Source organism: Cyprinodon tularosa, unplaced genomic scaffold, assembly GCF_016077235.1.
Source record: "Cyprinodon tularosa strain WSP-4 unplaced genomic scaffold, ASM1607723v1 ctg398, whole genome shotgun sequence".
Taxonomy (NCBI): domain Eukaryota; kingdom Metazoa; phylum Chordata; class Actinopteri; order Cyprinodontiformes; family Cyprinodontidae; genus Cyprinodon; species Cyprinodon tularosa.
In genome coordinates this window covers 166,651-185,572 of record NW_024039116.1, presented here as the reverse complement: position 1 = coordinate 185,572, position 18,922 = coordinate 166,651, and the positions used below count along the sequence as shown (strand labels likewise).

Below are 18,922 nucleotides of genomic sequence, written 5' to 3'. Positions count from 1 at the left end.
GTGTACACGAGCACGAGAACGCACAAGTACACATATTGAGAACCAGCCTAAATCTAACAGCCTAAACCCCAGAATGCAATTTGGTGCCAGCTCACCAAAGCAATTGTTTAAAGGCAGAGGCCACATTTTTATTCAAATGTATGAATTTCTTTAGTCAAATAAAGAGGTTTATTAATATGAATCCTCTAACTTTAAACCTTAATATCACTTAAACTAAGAGGCTGAGGCCAAGTCCTAACAGAGAACTCCATAGTTCAGTATTCTATCTGTCCAAAAGACCGAAACTCTGCTAACAGCCAAACCAGACGAAAAAGGAATTTTATTCTGCAGCACTGTTGTTTTCCTTTTCTAATTTGTTTTATTTCTTTCTCAGTTGTTGTTCTGCTAATTGTTTAACTAAAATAATAATCTGTGCTTCAGAAGGGAGAGATTTGGCCTAAAACTACTGCAACCTTCAACATTATTTTCAAACCAGAAGAGGCAAAAGTTTATCAACACACTCTTTACTGTGATGTTACAGGTAAGTGAATCCTGCATATTCTTTTATTTTTGTAATAAATCGATGGAATTTTCATGTTAATTTATTTAGGTAATACTACCTACTCAGTCTTGCAAATGTTTTTTAAATGATTTCTTTTGTCTCTCTGTATTTTATTAGATTAAGCAAATTATTTAGGTGATAGGCTCATAGGCAGATGTTTTAACTTTAACTTATGCTCAGATTTGTCTGGAAAGGCTAAAGCTGGGAATAATGTCACACCTTAGTTTTGACACTATATTAAAAAACAACAGTAAGATCTTTTTCAATTTAACGGCTATTAGCAATCAAGCCTACAACAACAAATGTCAGTGTTTATAGTTTTTGAAAAAAAATAAATAAAAAAAATTATTTCATATACTTTTTCTACAAACTTAGAATAAGTACTGTTACAACCTGTCTATGGATGGTCACATCATAACATGAAAGATCCATCCCCTTTAGATCCCAGGCTGCCAACACACAAAGTTGAACATTTTATGATGTTATTTAAATAAAAAAGGGCATTTTTGAAATAAATGTTAATATGACTTCAGAGAGAGCTAATGCAGGAAACAACAAACAAAAGGAAACTATCTGAATATTAACATTCCATCCATCCATCCATGCTCAAGAGGAGGGGTAAACCCTGTACAGGTCGCCAGTCTGTCGCAGGGTGAATAATTCAGTTTCTTTATATAGCGCCAATTCACAACACATCATCTCAAGGCACTTTACAGTTCACTTTTGAATTCAACCAGCTCATAGAGTCAGATTGATTAAAAGTTTTCTATCTAAGGAAAACCAGTTGATTGCATCGACTCATTGACTAAAAGGCAATCCCTCACACTAAGCATGCTTGTAGCAATAGTGGAGAGGAAAAACTATCTTTTAACAAGAAGAAACCTCCAGCAGAACCAGGCTCAGTGTGAGCGGCCATCTGCCGAGGCCGACTGGGGTTCAAGGAGACTGAAGCAGAGATACAAAAAGAAGCATAGATATAAAAGGAACTTCTCAACCAGCTCCACAGGCGGCCCCATCCTGGAAACACAAAGCCAGGCAGACGAGCTCCAAGCCAGCTCCCAGCCTATCACAGTCAGAGAAACAGGACTACACTGATAAAAAGGTCCAGCTCTAACATCTAAAAACATAGGTGTTGATGGCAGCAGCACATATGATATTTCTCTCCAGGATGGTGTCACAGCCAAACAGGAACGGACCAGATGAAGCTACTATGGGAAAAAGCAGAAAGAGCATAACAATAGAGATTGACTTAACAGATTCTGCAGAGTGGGAGAATTCTCCCACTCTGCAGAATCTGTTAAGTCAATCTAAGTGGGAGAATAGAGATATTCTCCCACTGTGCTATAATACAGCTAAAACAGATGTATTTATTTTTGTCATTAAAACAAACAATTTCAACAAATTAAACTCTGCACCAAATGAATAAACAAATTCCTCTATTAAACAAACAAAAAAAGTGAAAAAAAAAAAAAAAAAAGCATCACTCCTACAGACACAAGATCTACATCGGTATTTAAACTTGGGGCCCTGATGTTTCTTGTGTTAACATTGTCACTGTTTGAACAAACAAGGTAATCTGGTTATGTTCTCTTCCATGTTGTTGTCCCTCCGAGTAGGCAGTGAATCACCGTTACCCCTTCGGATCAAAGGTGAAGGCCTTGGTCCCAAACTCAAGCTCAACTTTAACATAATGGACATGAAAGATGTGTTTATAGGCGACAAAGACCATTATGAGGTAAGAACTACAGATCAGCTTAAAACTCATGATCTTGGCAGTGATGGCTGGCTTAATTACTCATTCCATTCACCTGTCTAACTCTGCCCGGTTGCTCATTACCACTCATCTGATCCACCTGCTCCTGCCTCTATTAAAGGTACTTGCATCCAGCTATTAGGGATAATTTTCATTCACTGCTGAAAAACACCATAGAACAAATGCCGCACCATTTATTCATTCTGCACTGATGACTATAAAGAAACACCAAATATTTTCTCATTTTTACTTGCAATCAATTTCAAATAAACCAAAATAAAAAAATAAAAAAATGCATAAAACAATTTTCACGTAAAAATAAGATAAAATAAAACCTTTGCTACAAAGTGACTTCTAGGAGAGCAGCAGCTTTCTTTGACCTGTTAAGAAAAACTAACCGACCAGTCAAGGAAAGCATTCATTAGAGAAGCAGCCAAATGCAAAGATTTTCAACTCAGGAATGGTTTGACTTGCTAATATAGAGATTCACTGCATAGATCTGGTCTTCAAGAAAGAGGCTAAGAGTGAAAGCTGCTAGAAGGACAGCAAACATGTCGAGGGTAGTGCAACACTGAAACCAACACTAAAGTGTTTAGGTCAAAGAAATATGGGACATTGACACAGTAAAATTAAAGCTGATCAGAGTATATGGGGCAATAGATGGAGCTGAACATCCAGCATGAAGGAACAACCTCTCAGTCTGCAAATAGTACGGATCATGTTTAAGCACAGCTACAGTTGACATACAACCAGAGCTAAAAATGAATGGTTTAGATCAAAGTTCGCATGTGTCAGAATGTCCCAATCAAAGTCCAGATTTAAATTCAGTTTGATAAGACATGACACTTGTTCCCAAAATGCTAACCTCTGTATTTAAGTTCACTGTTGGATGATGCATCAATAGCTTCATGTAAAACATAATTTCACTCATACCTGATGCTGCTTACGGAAATGAAATACTTTTTGTTTTAGGTGCAAATTACAAACAAAGGACTGATTGACGCCCCATTCAGATTTTCCTGCCCTGACTCCACATTTGGCCGATGTTTTTCCATCAGTCCAAAGGAAGGTGTTGTTTCTCCTGGGTTCTGCCAGACGGTAGAAGTCACCTTCCACAGTCTGACCCTGGGAAGTTTTTCTGAGGATTTGCTTTTAACTGTCACGGGGCAGCCTGAGACTCTTACCCTGACCTTCAGGTGAGGATGACATGTCAGCAAACTTTTAAATGTCATCACATTTGTTGTTTCTTTCAGTTGCATAAAGAGCCCTTCGTATTTATGTACTATTGACAGTGATTGAAAGGTTGCCTTCATGTTTCTTTATTGCTTTAGGGGTTGTGTGGTTGTCCCCTCGCACCACTTTGATGTATTAGATCTCAATTTTGGCGATGTAGCTTTTGGTGAGGAATATTATTCCATTTGCTTTGATTTCCATCAGAACATCTTATTCTTACATGTTTTACACTGTTTCTGCTTTAGGTTTTGCAGCCACACAGACGTGTACCCTCTTCAACACATCCTTTGTTCCTATGACCTTTTCTTTACACGTCATGGGGGATGGGACGGGATCCCCCAGTGTCAGTAGTGCCAAGCAGGTGTCTGATTTATCCCGAAAGAACTGGCGGGGGTATGCAGCCAGACATGCCCACCTCCGGCCGGCGGAGTTCACAGTCCACCCTGAAGCTGGTACTGTGGACGCCATGTCTAATGTCACCATCAAGGTACCGTCACTGCGACTTAGCTTGGGTTGGAGATGCTGGGCTGGTGGGGAGGAATTACAGCTCTGAGAATTGTTTCTAATATCAGGTGGTTAAGTCATCTGTGTAAATTAAGTTCTAATCTGGAGAGATCAATACATAATCTACACTAATTTAAGAAGTTTGACTGTATGATCTGGTTGAATTGTCTCTGTAAAGTGCCTTGAGATGACATGTGTTGCGAATTGGTGCTATAAATGAAAAACTAAATTGAAATTTAACTGAATCGTCACCCGTTACAATGTGTGTGTTGGGATTCAATTAGGGCTGTAACATTTAATCAGATTAATCTTGATTAATTGTTATTGAAATAATCGTCAACTAATTTAGTAATTAATTAATTGTTAGTAGAGAGACTGTAAAACATGCTTGTAGCTGACAGAGCAACCCATTTGGAGCAGTAATTATATCAAATTTGTAAAAAAACATTTTCGTCTGCCAATCTGCTGGATGCCAATCTATCCAGCACTCCTCAATTGGAAGCGTTCTAGTTTCACCTGGTTTGAATCAGTAAAAAATCTTTTTAAAGAAACCTTTGGCTATCCAATATCAATTACTTAATCAAAAAAATAATTGATAGATCAATTTGCAAAATAATCGTTAGTTGCAGCCCTATATTTAATTGATCTTTTCATGTTGCGCTAACCTGAAATGTTGACAAGAGTGCACTCTCCACAAAGCACCTTTTTTTTCTATTTAAACAAATGGGGGAATTTGAACATTTCAAGACTCACCTCCAGAATGTCCTTCATTGCTTCTGCCTGTGTAACTTTATATCCGCTGTGTAAAGACACTGGAAATTATGTTGAGCAAATCACAGCACACTGCTAATGATACGTATGCTGCATCTAAACACCAGTCTCAAAAAAACGGGGGATGAAAAGTGGTCAGAATGAGCTCTTTTTTTCCTCCTTAAAATGGATTAAACATGAAAAAATCTAAATAAATTTCAAATTAACTAAATACATAGAATACAAGGTTATGACTCCATCAGAAAGGCACTGTTTATATGTAATAGTTTACTGTTTTTCTAATACTTACTAGCATTTACTATTAGTATCAATTAATGAGTCAAAATAAATTATCCAAAATACCTCTAAGCATTTTATTTTATTTTGGATAAAATGGTAAATGCCCTGCAGTGGTAAAGTTATCAACAAGTACCCCAAAGTACCAAAAAGCATGGCCTTTTCACATGGCAAACTAACAGAAAAAAGGCTGTCATCCAATCAGAGCAAGCAGGGCTTCTGACCACCAACAGACCACCGCATGCAGCAGGAGCAGCATAAACATGCGTGCTGCTTGTGCTTGTAAAAGTTTAGTTCTGACACGCAGCTGAAGTATCTTTGCTGCTCTGGCTGCACAGTCTAAAATGTGGGTCCAATGAGCATTGGGTGGAGCTACCCTATCCTTTCTTTGCCTGTAACAAGGGCAGATATATTTGTTGTGATCAGTGGTTAAAAAGTAGTTTTAAAATGTTTTTAAGTGAGAAAGTCCACCTGAAATCTTTGTCTGTGCAGTCAGTTAATCTAGATTACCATACTGCCTTCAAATATTATTGCTCTGCCACTGGGAATCCCGTTCAACAACAGCCTCTGGCCTGGTCGCCTCTTTGCAGTTTTCTGGGACTGTTCGCATCGGATGGAAATAGATGTTAACGTTTTTTCCCGTACGTAATCCAAACTGCAGGCACCAGAATAAAAAAGCGAACATATTTTGCCGGCAGGTTTCAACATTTTAAGTTAATTTAGACGTTAATAAACTGTTTCAGAAGAGTGATCATAACGATCTGCATCAGCAGTGCTGCGTCTGTCTCCCTGCCAGCTCCCAGATCAGCTTCTCTGATTGATTGAGGTGGCGCGTTTAGCAGCAAAGGTTCAGTTTTTCCAACTCCAGCAGCTGCTGCTTCTTAAGCGCCTCAGATGCTCAGGAGCTCATAAGGCGCTGTTCCTGCTGCTCACAACGCGCTGCAGGACCTTTTTGCTGTGAAAAGCTGTGAAGCCTTTTTTTTCCTTGTCCAGGTGACTCTTTGCTCCAACAAAGGGAAGAAATATGAACTAGCGCTGGCAGTAGATGTTGAAGGAGTCGGAAAGGAAGTCAGCATTTTGCCGATCAATGCCAGGTAGGACATCCTCACAGCAGAAAGATTGAAGTCTTAAATACGCAAATTCATTGTGTCTAACTTTATACCAAATTGTATAAATGTAAATATTTATCATAATATATGTATATGTAATATAAGTATATAAGACAAGATCTTAAATAGGTGCTACTGTATACAGAAAATCGTATGTCAGCGTATGCCAGCATGTTTCTGCTTGCTTTACATGCTCATAACTTATGCCAGCGTTTTTGCCAGATTTTTCTGTACGTCAGGCATACACTGGCTAAATTGTCAAGGTGTGGCAGTAGCTTTAGGCTACATTCACACTGCAGCCTGAAGTCACTCAAATCCAATTTTTTTTGCCCATATGCAACCTGTATCTGATCTTTTCATGACAGTCTGAACAACACAGATCCGATTTTTTCCAGTGCGACCCAGGCTGCTTGGCTCTGTGGTCCTGAATCCGATATGCATCTGATCTTTTTAAATGCAACCTGTGTCTGAACTGCCAGGTCGTATTCATCCGACCTGAACGGCATTAATACCATCGCAGGGCAACAAAGAGACAAACAACCATTCATGCACACACTCACTCCTAAGGAGAATTTAGAGAAGCCAATTAACCTAACAGTCATGTTTTTGGGACTGTGGGAGGAAGCCGGAGTATCCGGAGAGAACCCATGCATTCTCAGGGAGATCATGCAAACTCCATGCAGACAGAGGCCCGTAATCGAACCCAGAACCCTCTTGCTGCAAGGCAGCAGTGCTACCCACTGCGCCACTGAACGGCCATCATCTGTTGAAGGTTTCTTCCTGTTAAAACTGAGATTTTCCTCTCCGCTGTTGCTACAAGTTTGTTTAGTGTGAGGGATTGCCTTTGAGTCAATGAACCGATGCAATCAGCTGGTTTTCCTTAGAAAAAAACCTCGAATCAATTTGACTGGATGATCTGGTTGAATTGTAAAGTGCCTTGAGATGACATGTGTTATGAATTTGCGCTATAGAAGTAAGCTCAATTAAATCGTGATGTTAGAAGCTGTTGCAGTGTGTCGTCTTCATTATCATCACCCTCCTGTAATGATTTTCTGTCTTAAAGTTATTACTAAGCCTGTTTTTCATTCATTGTTTATTTGAAAGCTGCTGCAGAAGGAGGTTTCTGTTCCTTTTGTCTTTAGAACTAACAGACCTACATGGGGTGTTGCTTTCAGTAACACAGTGAAAATATGAGCTTATACAAAAAATTATCAGTTATACAATAATGCTACACATTATATAAAATCAGTGTTTTAAAATAACCTTTTCTCAGTTTTATCCATTAATTCAAAGCTGATTTTATTTTATTTAATTTTGGCAACTACAAGTGCAAACATTGTTCTGATTCCAGATAAATCCTGCTCTTTTCTCCCCCTTCCTCATCTCTTTTCTCTGTCTATAGGTGTGTTGTTCCAGAGCTGAGGGTAGAGCCTGTGTGTTTGGATTTTGGAAGATGTTACCTGGGTCTTCCCTATGAACAGAATGTGCAGCTGATCAACACCAGCAGCCTTCCTGCCTGTTACGGAGTGCTAGATCAGGTGAAATTAAACATGCAGAAACCTAAATAAGAATAACGCCTTATTGTTGTTGGGCTTGTTGACTTTTTTACGCTGTCTCTGACTGATTGTTATTGAGACATAAACAGGAAAAACACATCAACATCAGTCGGTTTGTCTAATGTCTGAAGGAATTACATTGTTTGACATAAATCCCATTTACACTTACCTTTTGAAACCATACCGAGATCCGTCCGAGCACAGTAACAGAGATAACTGTTGAGTGTAAATGACTCACACAACTGAACCGGACCACGCCAGACACAACCGAACTGTGCTAACATGGTACTAGTTCAACAGTATTGCTCAGCGCGGTTCAGTTCTGGCTTGGTTCTCAGATAACAAAGAGCGCATGAGCAGACAGTTTCATCTCCTTACAGTCAGCCTCCGTAATCATGAAATTTTAGACATTCATAACAATACTAGCTTCCCTACCATGCTACACAATTTAAAGTGATGATTCTGAACATCAATGTCTGTCATCATTTCCTGCGTCTGTAAGCCCTGATTAGACTATAATTTGTCGTATTCACTTCCCAAAGCTGACTCTGTGAAGTAAATTCACCGACGACTGCGTTCTTCGCATGACTCTTCGCAAACAAGGAAGTATCACAATTAAAATCAAACTTCCTGAATCTTACTGACACCGCCATGTTGGTTTGCTTGTTTCCCTAGAGAGCAGCAGTACCATAAATCATCACTAGGAGGCGAGGAACGTACTAGCGTAAAGTTTAAACGGTCATAAGGAACCTAGTTTGGCACGGTTAACTGATCCAAGCTCGGCAAAGAGTGGTTTTCATAGGGTTGTGTAAATGGGGCTTTAGACAGTTATATTTTTTCCTAGCCAGCCCACAAAGGTTAAATGATTACCACTGACCCAGATCAGAATGTTCTGCTGGACCTATCAAGTTGATGAACTGATAGAAAACAGAGTTGATTAAAATGGTTTTATTTAAATTTCCCATTAAGACAGAAGAAACTAAATCATTAAGGAGACACCAAAAGAAAAGTTGCCCAGAATGTATGTCCTCCTTTATAACCGATTTAGAAAACAACATTTTGAATTATAAAACATTAAAATCACCATTTTAAATATAGCATATTTGCAGCCTTCCTGATGTGGAGTGATTAGATATTAATATCAAGAGCAAAGGCAATATCAGGTCTGGTTAATTAGTGACTGTATGCTAATGTGGACAAATACAGACTAATTACTTAAGAGTAATTAGAGAAAATAGATTGCCTCAATGTCTTATATTTAAAATATTATGGTTATCACTTATAAGCAAAGCTAGTTCCATAAAACATCCATCTCTGTTTGTATATTATACAGAATTTAGATCACAACTTCACTGAGATTCCCAACAATGTGGGATTCTCCTTTCAGACCGAGGCCACCATGCTGTAATCCGTTTGGAGTACCTGCCTTCTGCTAAAAGTCTCTACATCTCATTAACAGTAGAATTCCACTGACTCAACTGGGACTGTTTCTGAGCTACTAAGGGTTGATGAACCGGGAACCTGATTTCCAATAAACTTCCAATTTCTCCTTATATGTTTAGCTACTACCTTTTAAAGGAAAAGTCCGGTCAGCAAGGAATGATCAATAGGTCATTATTTATACTTAAAACTAATACTTTTGCAGCGATTTAATCAATTTAGCGTTAATCAGTAAAAAAAAACAAAAAAAAACAATAATGTTCATCGCAATCACTGAGTCAGAGTGGCAGTTTTTGCCAAAATATAGTAACACCTCACTCCTGACATCTTCCGACAGTGACGTCACGGTGCGGTAAGCCTAGCGCCATTCTCCCTGCTTTACAAGCAAAATCAATGGGAACTAATAGACACATCTATAATCAACAACAATTATTGAAGATTTCCAGAGGACTTCACCATTGAAATTCACCAGAGCTATAGTCAAACATGCACGGCAGTTGGATGCTGTATTAATTGGGTAAAAGTGAAGAAAAACAATAGTTATTTCACCTTTCCGATTCATAATCCACAACTGGTTCATCGTTGGATTGCCAACTTGAAGAGGGAGGATTTGCCATTGAACTTCTAGCCAGAGAAAAAACACATAATATGCAGCCAACATTTGGAAGAAGAATGTTTTCAAGATGACTTGGATAATAGCACGTTGTGATAAACACCAGATACAGCACTGGGACTTGATCAACAGCTGATACCACAACGTGACATCGCAAACCATTAGGTGGAAGTAGTGTTCTTTGACAAACATGATGTCTCCAGTAAAGCACAATCCAATTAAAATTACTCTTAATTAGAAACACTATAATTTATTGAACAGTATGCAATAATTTGATATTTAAAGTGATTTCAGAGGTTTGAATTCTGTATATGACCGGACCTTTCCTTTAAAAGGTTTTAATTTGATGCAGAATATGTTACAAAAGATACTAAAACCTGAATACCTTTCTTTGCCGCATCTTTAGGAAACTGAGGAAAGTACAACACTAACCTGCGGCAGCTCTGTTCCCAGAGGAATTGTTCCTCCTGGTAGCTCAAAGGAGATTCTTGTCTCCATGACGGCTCATGCTGTAGGAAGGCTACAGACCTCTCTACGCATCGTGGTGTTTGGCAGCCTTTATCAGCCTCTGGTCAGTGATTTCCACCAGGATGTCATTGCTTCTGCAACTTTAGGACTTTTTGCCAAGTACATCATTTCTCCAAATGTCCTTTTTTCTGTTCTGTCTCAGGAGGTTGTTCTGTCGTGTATCGGACAGGGACCCATCGTTTGGGTTCCCATCACACAGCTGAAGTTTGGCAGTATTCCTGTTCTGACAGATGAAACTCGAACGCTATCGCTACTCAACCAATCTCCCATTCCTGCTCACTTCAACACCTCTATGGTACAGTGACCAAAAGAAATGATCCTTTAAAGCCTTCATTGTTAGATGACTAATACAGTATGCAGACAATGATTAGATTTAAATTAAGATAAAAACAAACTTTTTTAAACTTAAGATGAAACAGAAGTCAATGTTCTGTTTGTTGGAGTCCGACATCAAGGCATAACAAACAGACCTTCTCTCTCTTGTTTTTACCCACATCTTCCATCGTCAAATCTTACTGTTAAAGCCGAGCATACACTGTACGAATCTTTCAATCGTTGCACACAGCTACAGCTCACACTGTACGATGTAGCCGCAGGGTTTAAAAGTTCACAGCTCATGATGTATGTTCTCATACTGTGAGGCCCGATGCTCTGATGCGATCTACCTGCTCACACTGTACGTCTAAAAAACACTCAGCTCCACAGTGAGATGGCACTACTCTGACTAATCTATCCGGAAGCCAAACGAGTAGAAGAGGAATATGAAGCTCACTAGAGTGAAACATGCCGCCCTGGCAATTTGTGCAATTTTGTGCTGAAAGCCCTAAAATGAAAAGGCAACAACGTATTTGGACAAACACATGGCTGAGCAAACGTGGCTACTACGGTCTATCAATTTTACAGAAAGAACTCCATTTCACTCACACCCCTGCTATGGTCCCTCCTGCAGTCTGTCTCTATGGGACAGGTAAACGGCCATCTTTGCTTCACTGATTAAAGAATTTAAAAGTAGGGCCTTTGGCTCATTTTTTTCTATTCTCGCAAACTCCTCCTATGAAAAGTGCGTTTGTAAAAACTGTCCCAAAAACACTAACAACACTAATGAAAAGGCAAAAAATTATCTTTGGTCATTTGGCATTCCATAAAAACGTGGAACACATTTTCAGACAGACCATAGAAAGGACACTCGTTTAAAACACGCCGATTAATAACCAATAAAACTTAGTTTGTGGCGATGGCGACGTGTAAAATCCTCCATTGGAGATCACCAGTTAGTTTTTTTGATTGGAGGCTTGTATAAAGAAGAAGATGAATCCTTGTTTGCACACTGAGGGATTTGCCTACAACCACCTGACGAAGGCCGACTGAATTTCAAAGATGTTTGATTTTCTCCCTACCGTATGATTCCTGATCGGGAGGTGGTTGTGAGTGGCTGATCACCCCTCATTACCCCTTGTACTCTACACGACGCATAAACAGGCTCAAAGTCGCTCTGATCAAAACATTCTCGCACGACTGGAGAATCGCCCCAAAAAGGGCAAAATCGTACAGTGTATAGAAAATTATCTCTACTCGACCATCTTCAGCTTGTGCTACTGTTTCTCTTTTTTTTGTAGACCCGTAAAAACTCCTTCTGGCGTGTGGAACCCAGTGAAGGGGTGTTGCCACCGGAGAGCCAGCTAAATCTAAAGATAGTGGCACATCTGAAGGACATGCTTCCCTTCCTGGATGAGCTGCAAGTGTTTGTGCGGGACAGTCGGACACACACCGTCTCCCTGTCAGCCAAAGGCACCGGGACAACAATAGTCAGTGACAAACCTTTGGGGCCTAACCTCGACCTGGGGACACACTTCTGGTAGGAACTTAGTTTAATACATGTGGTTCGAAAATGTGAACAGCATGTCATGTTCGTATTATTGTTGTCTTTGAAGCGATACTCCATACCAGTATCGATTCAAGCTGACCAACCATGGTCTGCGTCCTCACCGAATGTTCTGGAAGGTCGGTGGCATCCTGGCTATTCCACGACAGCCTGTAGACATCTCCGGTAGAACGCCATTGCCTCCAATCGGCTGCTCTGGACGGAGAGATGCTCAGAGACAAAGACTTTCATCCAGCAAAGAGAAAACAATGATCAGCGTCAGCCCTGCTTGTCTGGACCTAAAGCCTGGCTGCTCTGTTGACATGGTGCTCACAGCATCCTCTGATTCCCCCAAGGTGACAACTGATCAATAACGCCTCTGTATACCATCATGCAGCTCATGACAATAGAAAGGTGCCTTATAGTGATGTGTTAATGAGACATCTTGAAGCGTTTTGACTCATTGCCAAACTGAATTGATACTGCGTTGATATTGACTCACAGAATACTGACACCTGCTTGATATTTAAAGACACTACAGGCAGGTAATTTGATAGACTAAACTGAATTGATTAGATGACCTAGTACCAGGCTCGGACTGGTAATCTGTGATACCGGGCATGTCATTGGTGGGCCGGTCCTAATTTCAGCGTGTGAGGGCCGACCCTCCTTAAATCATACCGGCCCCAACACTTACTCTCCGGCCGAAGCACCTACATGTGACAGTAAATAACTCAGGAGTTTACATTGTAGACCCAGTATGTGTGTGTGAGTGGGTAGGTGGGAGGGTGGGTGTCTGGCTGGCTTTGTGCAAGAGTGGACGTTAAGCAACAGCAGTCACTGTCACATCATAACTAAAGCCAGTAAAACTGCATTATAGAAGTCTTGGTGATGGTTGTCGTGGGATGCTTTAAGATAGATCGGTTAAACCACGATGTGTATTCGTATTGTGTTTGACATTTGAGACGCACGTGTTTGACTGTGCTTCACATCTTCATATCTATGTTTAAATTGAAAATATCTTTGATATTTTTAGATGCAGCCAATAAATAACGTAAACATATATCATAACGTAAAAATTTAGGGGAAAGTTTATAGGGGTAAATAAACCTAGAGCCAATTTGAAATGAACTTTAAGTCAGATAAGTTGAGTGATAACTCCTGAGCCTGATCAGTAGCTTTGCGTCGTCTGTTCCTGTTTTGCTGTGGCTCCATCCTGAAGAGAAATATCAGCTGTGCTGCTGGCATCAACACCTTTGTTTATAGATGTTGGAGCTCGGCCTGTTTTTCAGTGTAGTCCTGTTTCTCTGACTGTGACTGGCTGGATGTGCTCTCTTCATCCTCTGACATAAGGGCTGACTTTGAGCTCGTCTGCCTGGCTGTGTGTTTCCTGGACGGGGCCAACTTTTACAGTTAGCTTTTGTATCTCTGTTTCTGTCTCCTTGAACCCCAGTTGGCCTCAGCAGATGGACGCTCTTACTGAGCCTGGTTCTGCTGGAGGTTTCTTGCTGTTTTTCCTCTCTACTGTCGCTATAAGCATGCTTAGTGTGAGGAATTGCCTTCGAGTCAACGAGTCGATGCAATCAAATTGTTTTTCTTGGATAGAAAACGTTTTTAAACATAGTATAGTGAGTCAGTCAGTTTGAAACAACTCCTGTATCGGTCACATGACTTATTTAAAACGACACACGCACCAATACAGTGTTTTGCTCAATAGGCTCGATGCATGCATCAACGCATCGTTGCTGCTGGACCCAATACTACTGCCTTATAGTAGTTAGAAAAGCACTCCCCCAACAAACACACCCGTGTTTTTATAGTACGTGTCCATCACATACCATATTGATCAAATATTTCTGTAACATGTATGATGATTTTGCTCAACGCTCTAAATGTATAAACTGTTTTTCTTTATATTTCCAGGTTCTTCACGAGCGCCTTGTGTGCGACAGCATCATTGGTGGACATGGTATTCAGGAGACCATCATGTCTGTGGAAGTAATGTGTCGATTTGTTTCTCCAAAGCTCAGCATTTCCTCAAAGCAGCTGAACTTTTACGTAAAGAAGGTTGGTTTTGACCAAATCTATCAAAAATCTACCTTTTGGGATACACTGGGTTTAAATACTGGCCAAATAAAACCAAGACTAACTGGTTATCTAGCTCTGTCTAAAGTGTAAAGCCGGGCGTAAACTGTACAAATTTTTGCCCTATTCTGGCCGATTCTTCAGTCATGCGATAATTTTCCGATTGGGCCGACTTTCAGCCTGCTTGTGCTTTGTGTAGTGTACAGTGGGTAACGAGGGGCGATCAGCCTCTCACGACCACCGACCGATCAGGAATCGTAACGTCGGGAGAAAATCAAACATGTTTAAAATTCAGTGGGCTGTTGTAAGGTGGTTGTGGTCAAATCGCTCAGTGGGCAAACAAGGATTCCCCTCCCTTTTCTTCCTCCATTACACTCGCACCCCTGCCTGAGGGGTGCGAGTGTAATTGAGTTCTTTCTGTAAAATTGACAGACCGTAGTAGCCATGTTTGCTCGTCCATGTCTTTGTTCAAATATGCCGTCGCCGGGGCATGTTTCGGTGACATAAGCCCATGTACTGAGGCCTTAGTCCTCACCCAGGTTCGAATCCGCCCGATGGTCCTTGGCCGCATGTCTCTCCCCCTCTCATACCTCCTTTACTGTCAGCCTACTGTCCAAAAAAACGAGCCACTAGTGCACCGTCGCCGTATCTTTTTAGGGCTTTAGGCACATAATTCCACAAATTGCCAAGGCAGCACATATGCACTTCTACTCTACATCTCACTGCGGAGCTGAGTCCGACATGGTTTTTAGCTGTACAGTGTGAGCAGCTAGATCGCATCAGAGCACAGGGAGAATATACATTGTGAACTGGGATCTCACAGTAAGATGAAACCGCAAAGTTTCGGAACTATTGAAAAAATCGTACAGAGTATGCCCGGCTTAAACAAATCAGCACACCATTTTTCTCCACTCTGCCTCTATCTCACAGGTTAAGGGGAGCCTCCTGCCTGTGTATGAGAGGCTAGTCTTACTCAATGTTTCCCCTTTGCCTCTGAGGCTGGAGCTCAGTGTTACAGAGCCTTTCTCTTTGTGTGAGTCTCCCGGAGAAAACAACTCGACCACAACCAAGGTTTGTTACAGTTGCTTTAGTGCCATTGTACGCTGAAACTTTAACCCATAGGCTAAGTCACCATTTTTGATCATTTGCATACCCCTTACAAATGGAGTCCCCCCGTCCCTCAGTGAGGTCTAGAAGCACAAGATCTATATCTAGCCATTCAGCAAAGATCTTGCTACATGGCTGTACATCTTATTTTGGCATTTGACCAATTAGAGGAGCCCTTGAATGATATATTACCTACTGTAAATTAAGTTGGAAAAAAATAGGTCAAGAAATAAAGGTAAAAAGCTGATTAAAAAGTTAAAAAAGTAAAGTTCAAAAGTTAATAAACTTAGGTAACAATTATATTTAGGTTCTTAAACTAAAAAAATTTAAGGTTATGTTAAAAAAAGTGTAAAACTTAAATTTCTGTAGGTAGAAATATAAATAGGAAGTTAAAGTAAAAAGCAAGTTGGCACGATCTGAAATGACCTATATGGTCTGGGACTCAGAGGGCAAATTATTTTCCTTTCACATCTACAAGCTTTCTAAAAAAGTTTTCTAGAAAGCCTTTCAGATATAAGATCTACTGTATGTTTTCTACTCCAATCTTGTATTTTGTATTAAAATGACTGTGTTCTTTTTCCAGTTTATGGTTGTGAAGGATGAAGGTCAATTAGAGCTCTGGGTCTGCTTTGATCCATCTTTATGTACCGACTTAGTATCGTGTATTTTAGATAAGGTAAGTCTAATGATGGTGTTAAATATTTTAGAGTAATGCAGCTTTGAGAATATATAATTGGCTTTTTTTAATTCGGTTACAGTAAAAAAAATAACAACAATAATATAAAAGGATTTATACCACGATTTTAAATGTCAAGAGAAAAATAATCTATTTGAACAAAAAAAAAAAAACCAACAGGCCAAATTATTTTAATAATGAAATAAATTAAGTTAATAAATATATATTTTTAGAACCATATGTGTAATTTTGCAAGGCAGATTTTTTCCATTGTTCTTAAAAAGGAACATTTTACTGGTAACTAAACGTAGTGGTTGTAGTGTGATAGTCTGAGGTTGCTCTGCTGCTTCAATGATAGTGTAATGCTACATTCAGACCGTACGCAGCAGAAGCAGCAAAATTGCTGCTTCATTTTTGATGCTTGTACAAGTTTAGTTCTGACGCGCGGCTTAAGCATCTTTGCGGCTCTGGCTGTGTGGTCAAAAAGTGGGTCTGATGCGCGTTGGGCGGAGCTACCCTATCCTTTCTTTGCCTGTAACAATGGCAGCAATATTTGCTTTGATCAGTGGTTAAAAGTAATTTTAATGTTTTTAAGTTATAAAGTCCACCTGAAAACTTTGAAAACAGTCAGTTCATCCAGATTACCACCCTGCCTTCAAATATTATTTCTCTATCGGAGCCACTCAGACCCCTTGTACACCAGCGGTGCTCTGTCACTGGGAATCCCGTTCAACAGTAGCCTCTGGCCCAGTCGCCTCTGTGGTTTTCCACTACTGTTCGCTGCGTTTTTCACTTACGTGATCCAAACTGCCAGCACCAGAATAATAAAAGCGGACATATTATGCCGGCAGGTTTCGACATTTTAAGTTAATTTAGGCGTTAATAAACTGTTTCAGAGGAGTGATCATGGCGATCTGCAATCAGCAGTGCTGTGTCTGTCTCCCTGCCAGCTCCCAGATCAGCTTCTCTGATTGGTTGATGTGGCGCGTCCAGCAGCAAAAGTTCAATTTTTCCAACTCCAGCAGCTGCTGCTTCTGAAGCGCTTCAGCAACCTCAGATGCTCAGAGGCTCGTGAGCCGCTGCTTCAGCTGCTCAAAACGCGCTGCAGGACGTTTCGCTGCTCCTTGATGCGCATCAACCATTGACTTTGCATGTAAACCAGCTGCTTCTGCTGCCTCTGCTGCTTTAGGTGTGAACGTAGCATTAAAGATGGAACCATCAACCTCTCTACTTCTCCTAAAGTTAACAATCATTGGAAACCTCATTTTGTATTTACTCGGGTTATAATAATCTGAAATCAACCTGAATCATTTAAAACAAAAACAAAAGAAATCTTTAATAAGAGAGTTCTTCCTTATTATTTCAATTCACAGTGCTTTAGATTTCTCCTAATGTGGAAAGAAATTTGAGGAAGTCTAACACATTGGATTGTAGTAGTTATAGTCAACCATAAGCTATTAAAAATATTTAAACATATTGTTTTATTCTCTAAATATTATCCGTATAAAAGCTCCAATGATGGACGGTTTAAATAAATAAGATGCAAACCCTCTCCTGTATGGAAGCCTGGTGGTGGGTTCATTAAAGGGTTGTTAAAGTAAAATTGCACATGACAATGACTATCTGCTTTTTTAGAGATGTAAAATCGATCAGATATTTCCTTTATCAACCCAAATTATTCTAAAATAATGTAATTATAAAACATTAAGGATATTTAGTTATATTTTGCTTTAAACTTATAATTTTTTTTATTTTATTTTTTTTATTTTACCTTTATTTTACCAGGATGTCCCTTGAGATAAAATCTCTTTTTCGAGGGAGACCTGGAAAAATGTTACTAGTTTACTAACTGTCATATTTGTCTGGTCTTCTCAAACTCTGTCATCTGGTAAAATAATTTTGAATTCAATGACTGTAAAATAAGACGTCTTTTCAGGGATGTATTTTCTAAAAATTGCCAAACTTTTACTTTTAGGTCTGTGTATTAAGCCTCTTTCAAAAATAATTCAGCTTCCCATACTCCCAAAAAAAAAAGGTTTTGCCTTCAAGTTTTGGAGTTTTGTTTCAAGTTTTGCTTTCAAAAAGAAGAAGAACTGCAAGGATGAACGTATAAAAGATCCGGCAGTGAAATAACCAGATATTTTCCTGCATGTCTCATAGACCCTCAAATTAAAATACTTGGAACATCAACAACAAGACATTGTGAAGTTGCATGCTGAGGTCCACTTACCAACACTTCAGTTTTCTTCAACCACAGTGGATTTTGGTTGCCTGCCAAAAAACACAGCTGCAAAGAAAACTATAACAATCACCAACTGCTCCTCAGTTCCTCTATCCTACCACTGGGCTTTTCAAAAATGCCCAAAACTCCCCCAAATCAGGTATGTAAAGAAGCATAACTATAATTCTGCTGTTTATGATAGTTAATGTAAAGTTTGGCTAAAAGGGTTACATTGCATATAATCCACATGTTATATTAACTGGTATATAATTTTTTTTTACCACCTTTTGTTCAGGTTGTAACGGTATTTGAAAAAGAAACCTTAAAGGGATATTTAAGGTTTTTGGGCATGAAGATGTGTGACATGTTCACCATCTGTAGCTGAAATGTATCCGTGTTCCTACCATCACAGAGTTTCCGGATATTAGAAATGGCCGGTTCACATACCTGAGAAAAAGTAGTTCCCATACAGAACAGGGGTGCAAATAATCTAAGTTTAATAATCAAATAAGACAGTTCCTGAGAACAAAAATCAATTAAACAGCTCATAAACACTCTGAATAGGTAAAAGTTGTTTACAAAAGTGAATTATAATACCATTATTTGTAATAAAAAAATATGTACTAGCCCTACAATAGCAGCCATTCA

The 18,922-nt window shown here is 39.6% G+C and overlaps 1 protein-coding gene across 1 annotated transcript in view; it reads left to right on the top strand.

The window, feature by feature from the left end:
- The window catches only part of hydin (HYDIN axonemal central pair apparatus protein), a 135,164-nt gene that overhangs the window by 17,208 nt on the left and 99,034 nt on the right, over positions 1–18,922 (top strand). The window contains exons 10-24 of the mRNA XM_038297814.1: positions 421–520; positions 2,158–2,276; positions 3,267–3,490; positions 3,626–3,693; positions 3,773–4,014; positions 6,072–6,172; positions 7,590–7,725; positions 10,203–10,367; positions 10,467–10,619; positions 11,941–12,179; positions 12,256–12,541; positions 14,109–14,252; positions 15,201–15,341; positions 15,961–16,053; positions 18,214–18,434. Coding sequence (XP_038153742.1) covers positions 421–520; positions 2,158–2,276; positions 3,267–3,490; positions 3,626–3,693; positions 3,773–4,014; positions 6,072–6,172; positions 7,590–7,725; positions 10,203–10,367; positions 10,467–10,619; positions 11,941–12,179; positions 12,256–12,541; positions 14,109–14,252; positions 15,201–15,341; positions 15,961–16,053; positions 18,214–18,434 — 2,432 coding nt within the window. The remainder of the gene's footprint in view (positions 1–420; positions 521–2,157; positions 2,277–3,266; positions 3,491–3,625; positions 3,694–3,772; positions 4,015–6,071; positions 6,173–7,589; positions 7,726–10,202; positions 10,368–10,466; positions 10,620–11,940; positions 12,180–12,255; positions 12,542–14,108; positions 14,253–15,200; positions 15,342–15,960; positions 16,054–18,213; positions 18,435–18,922) is intronic.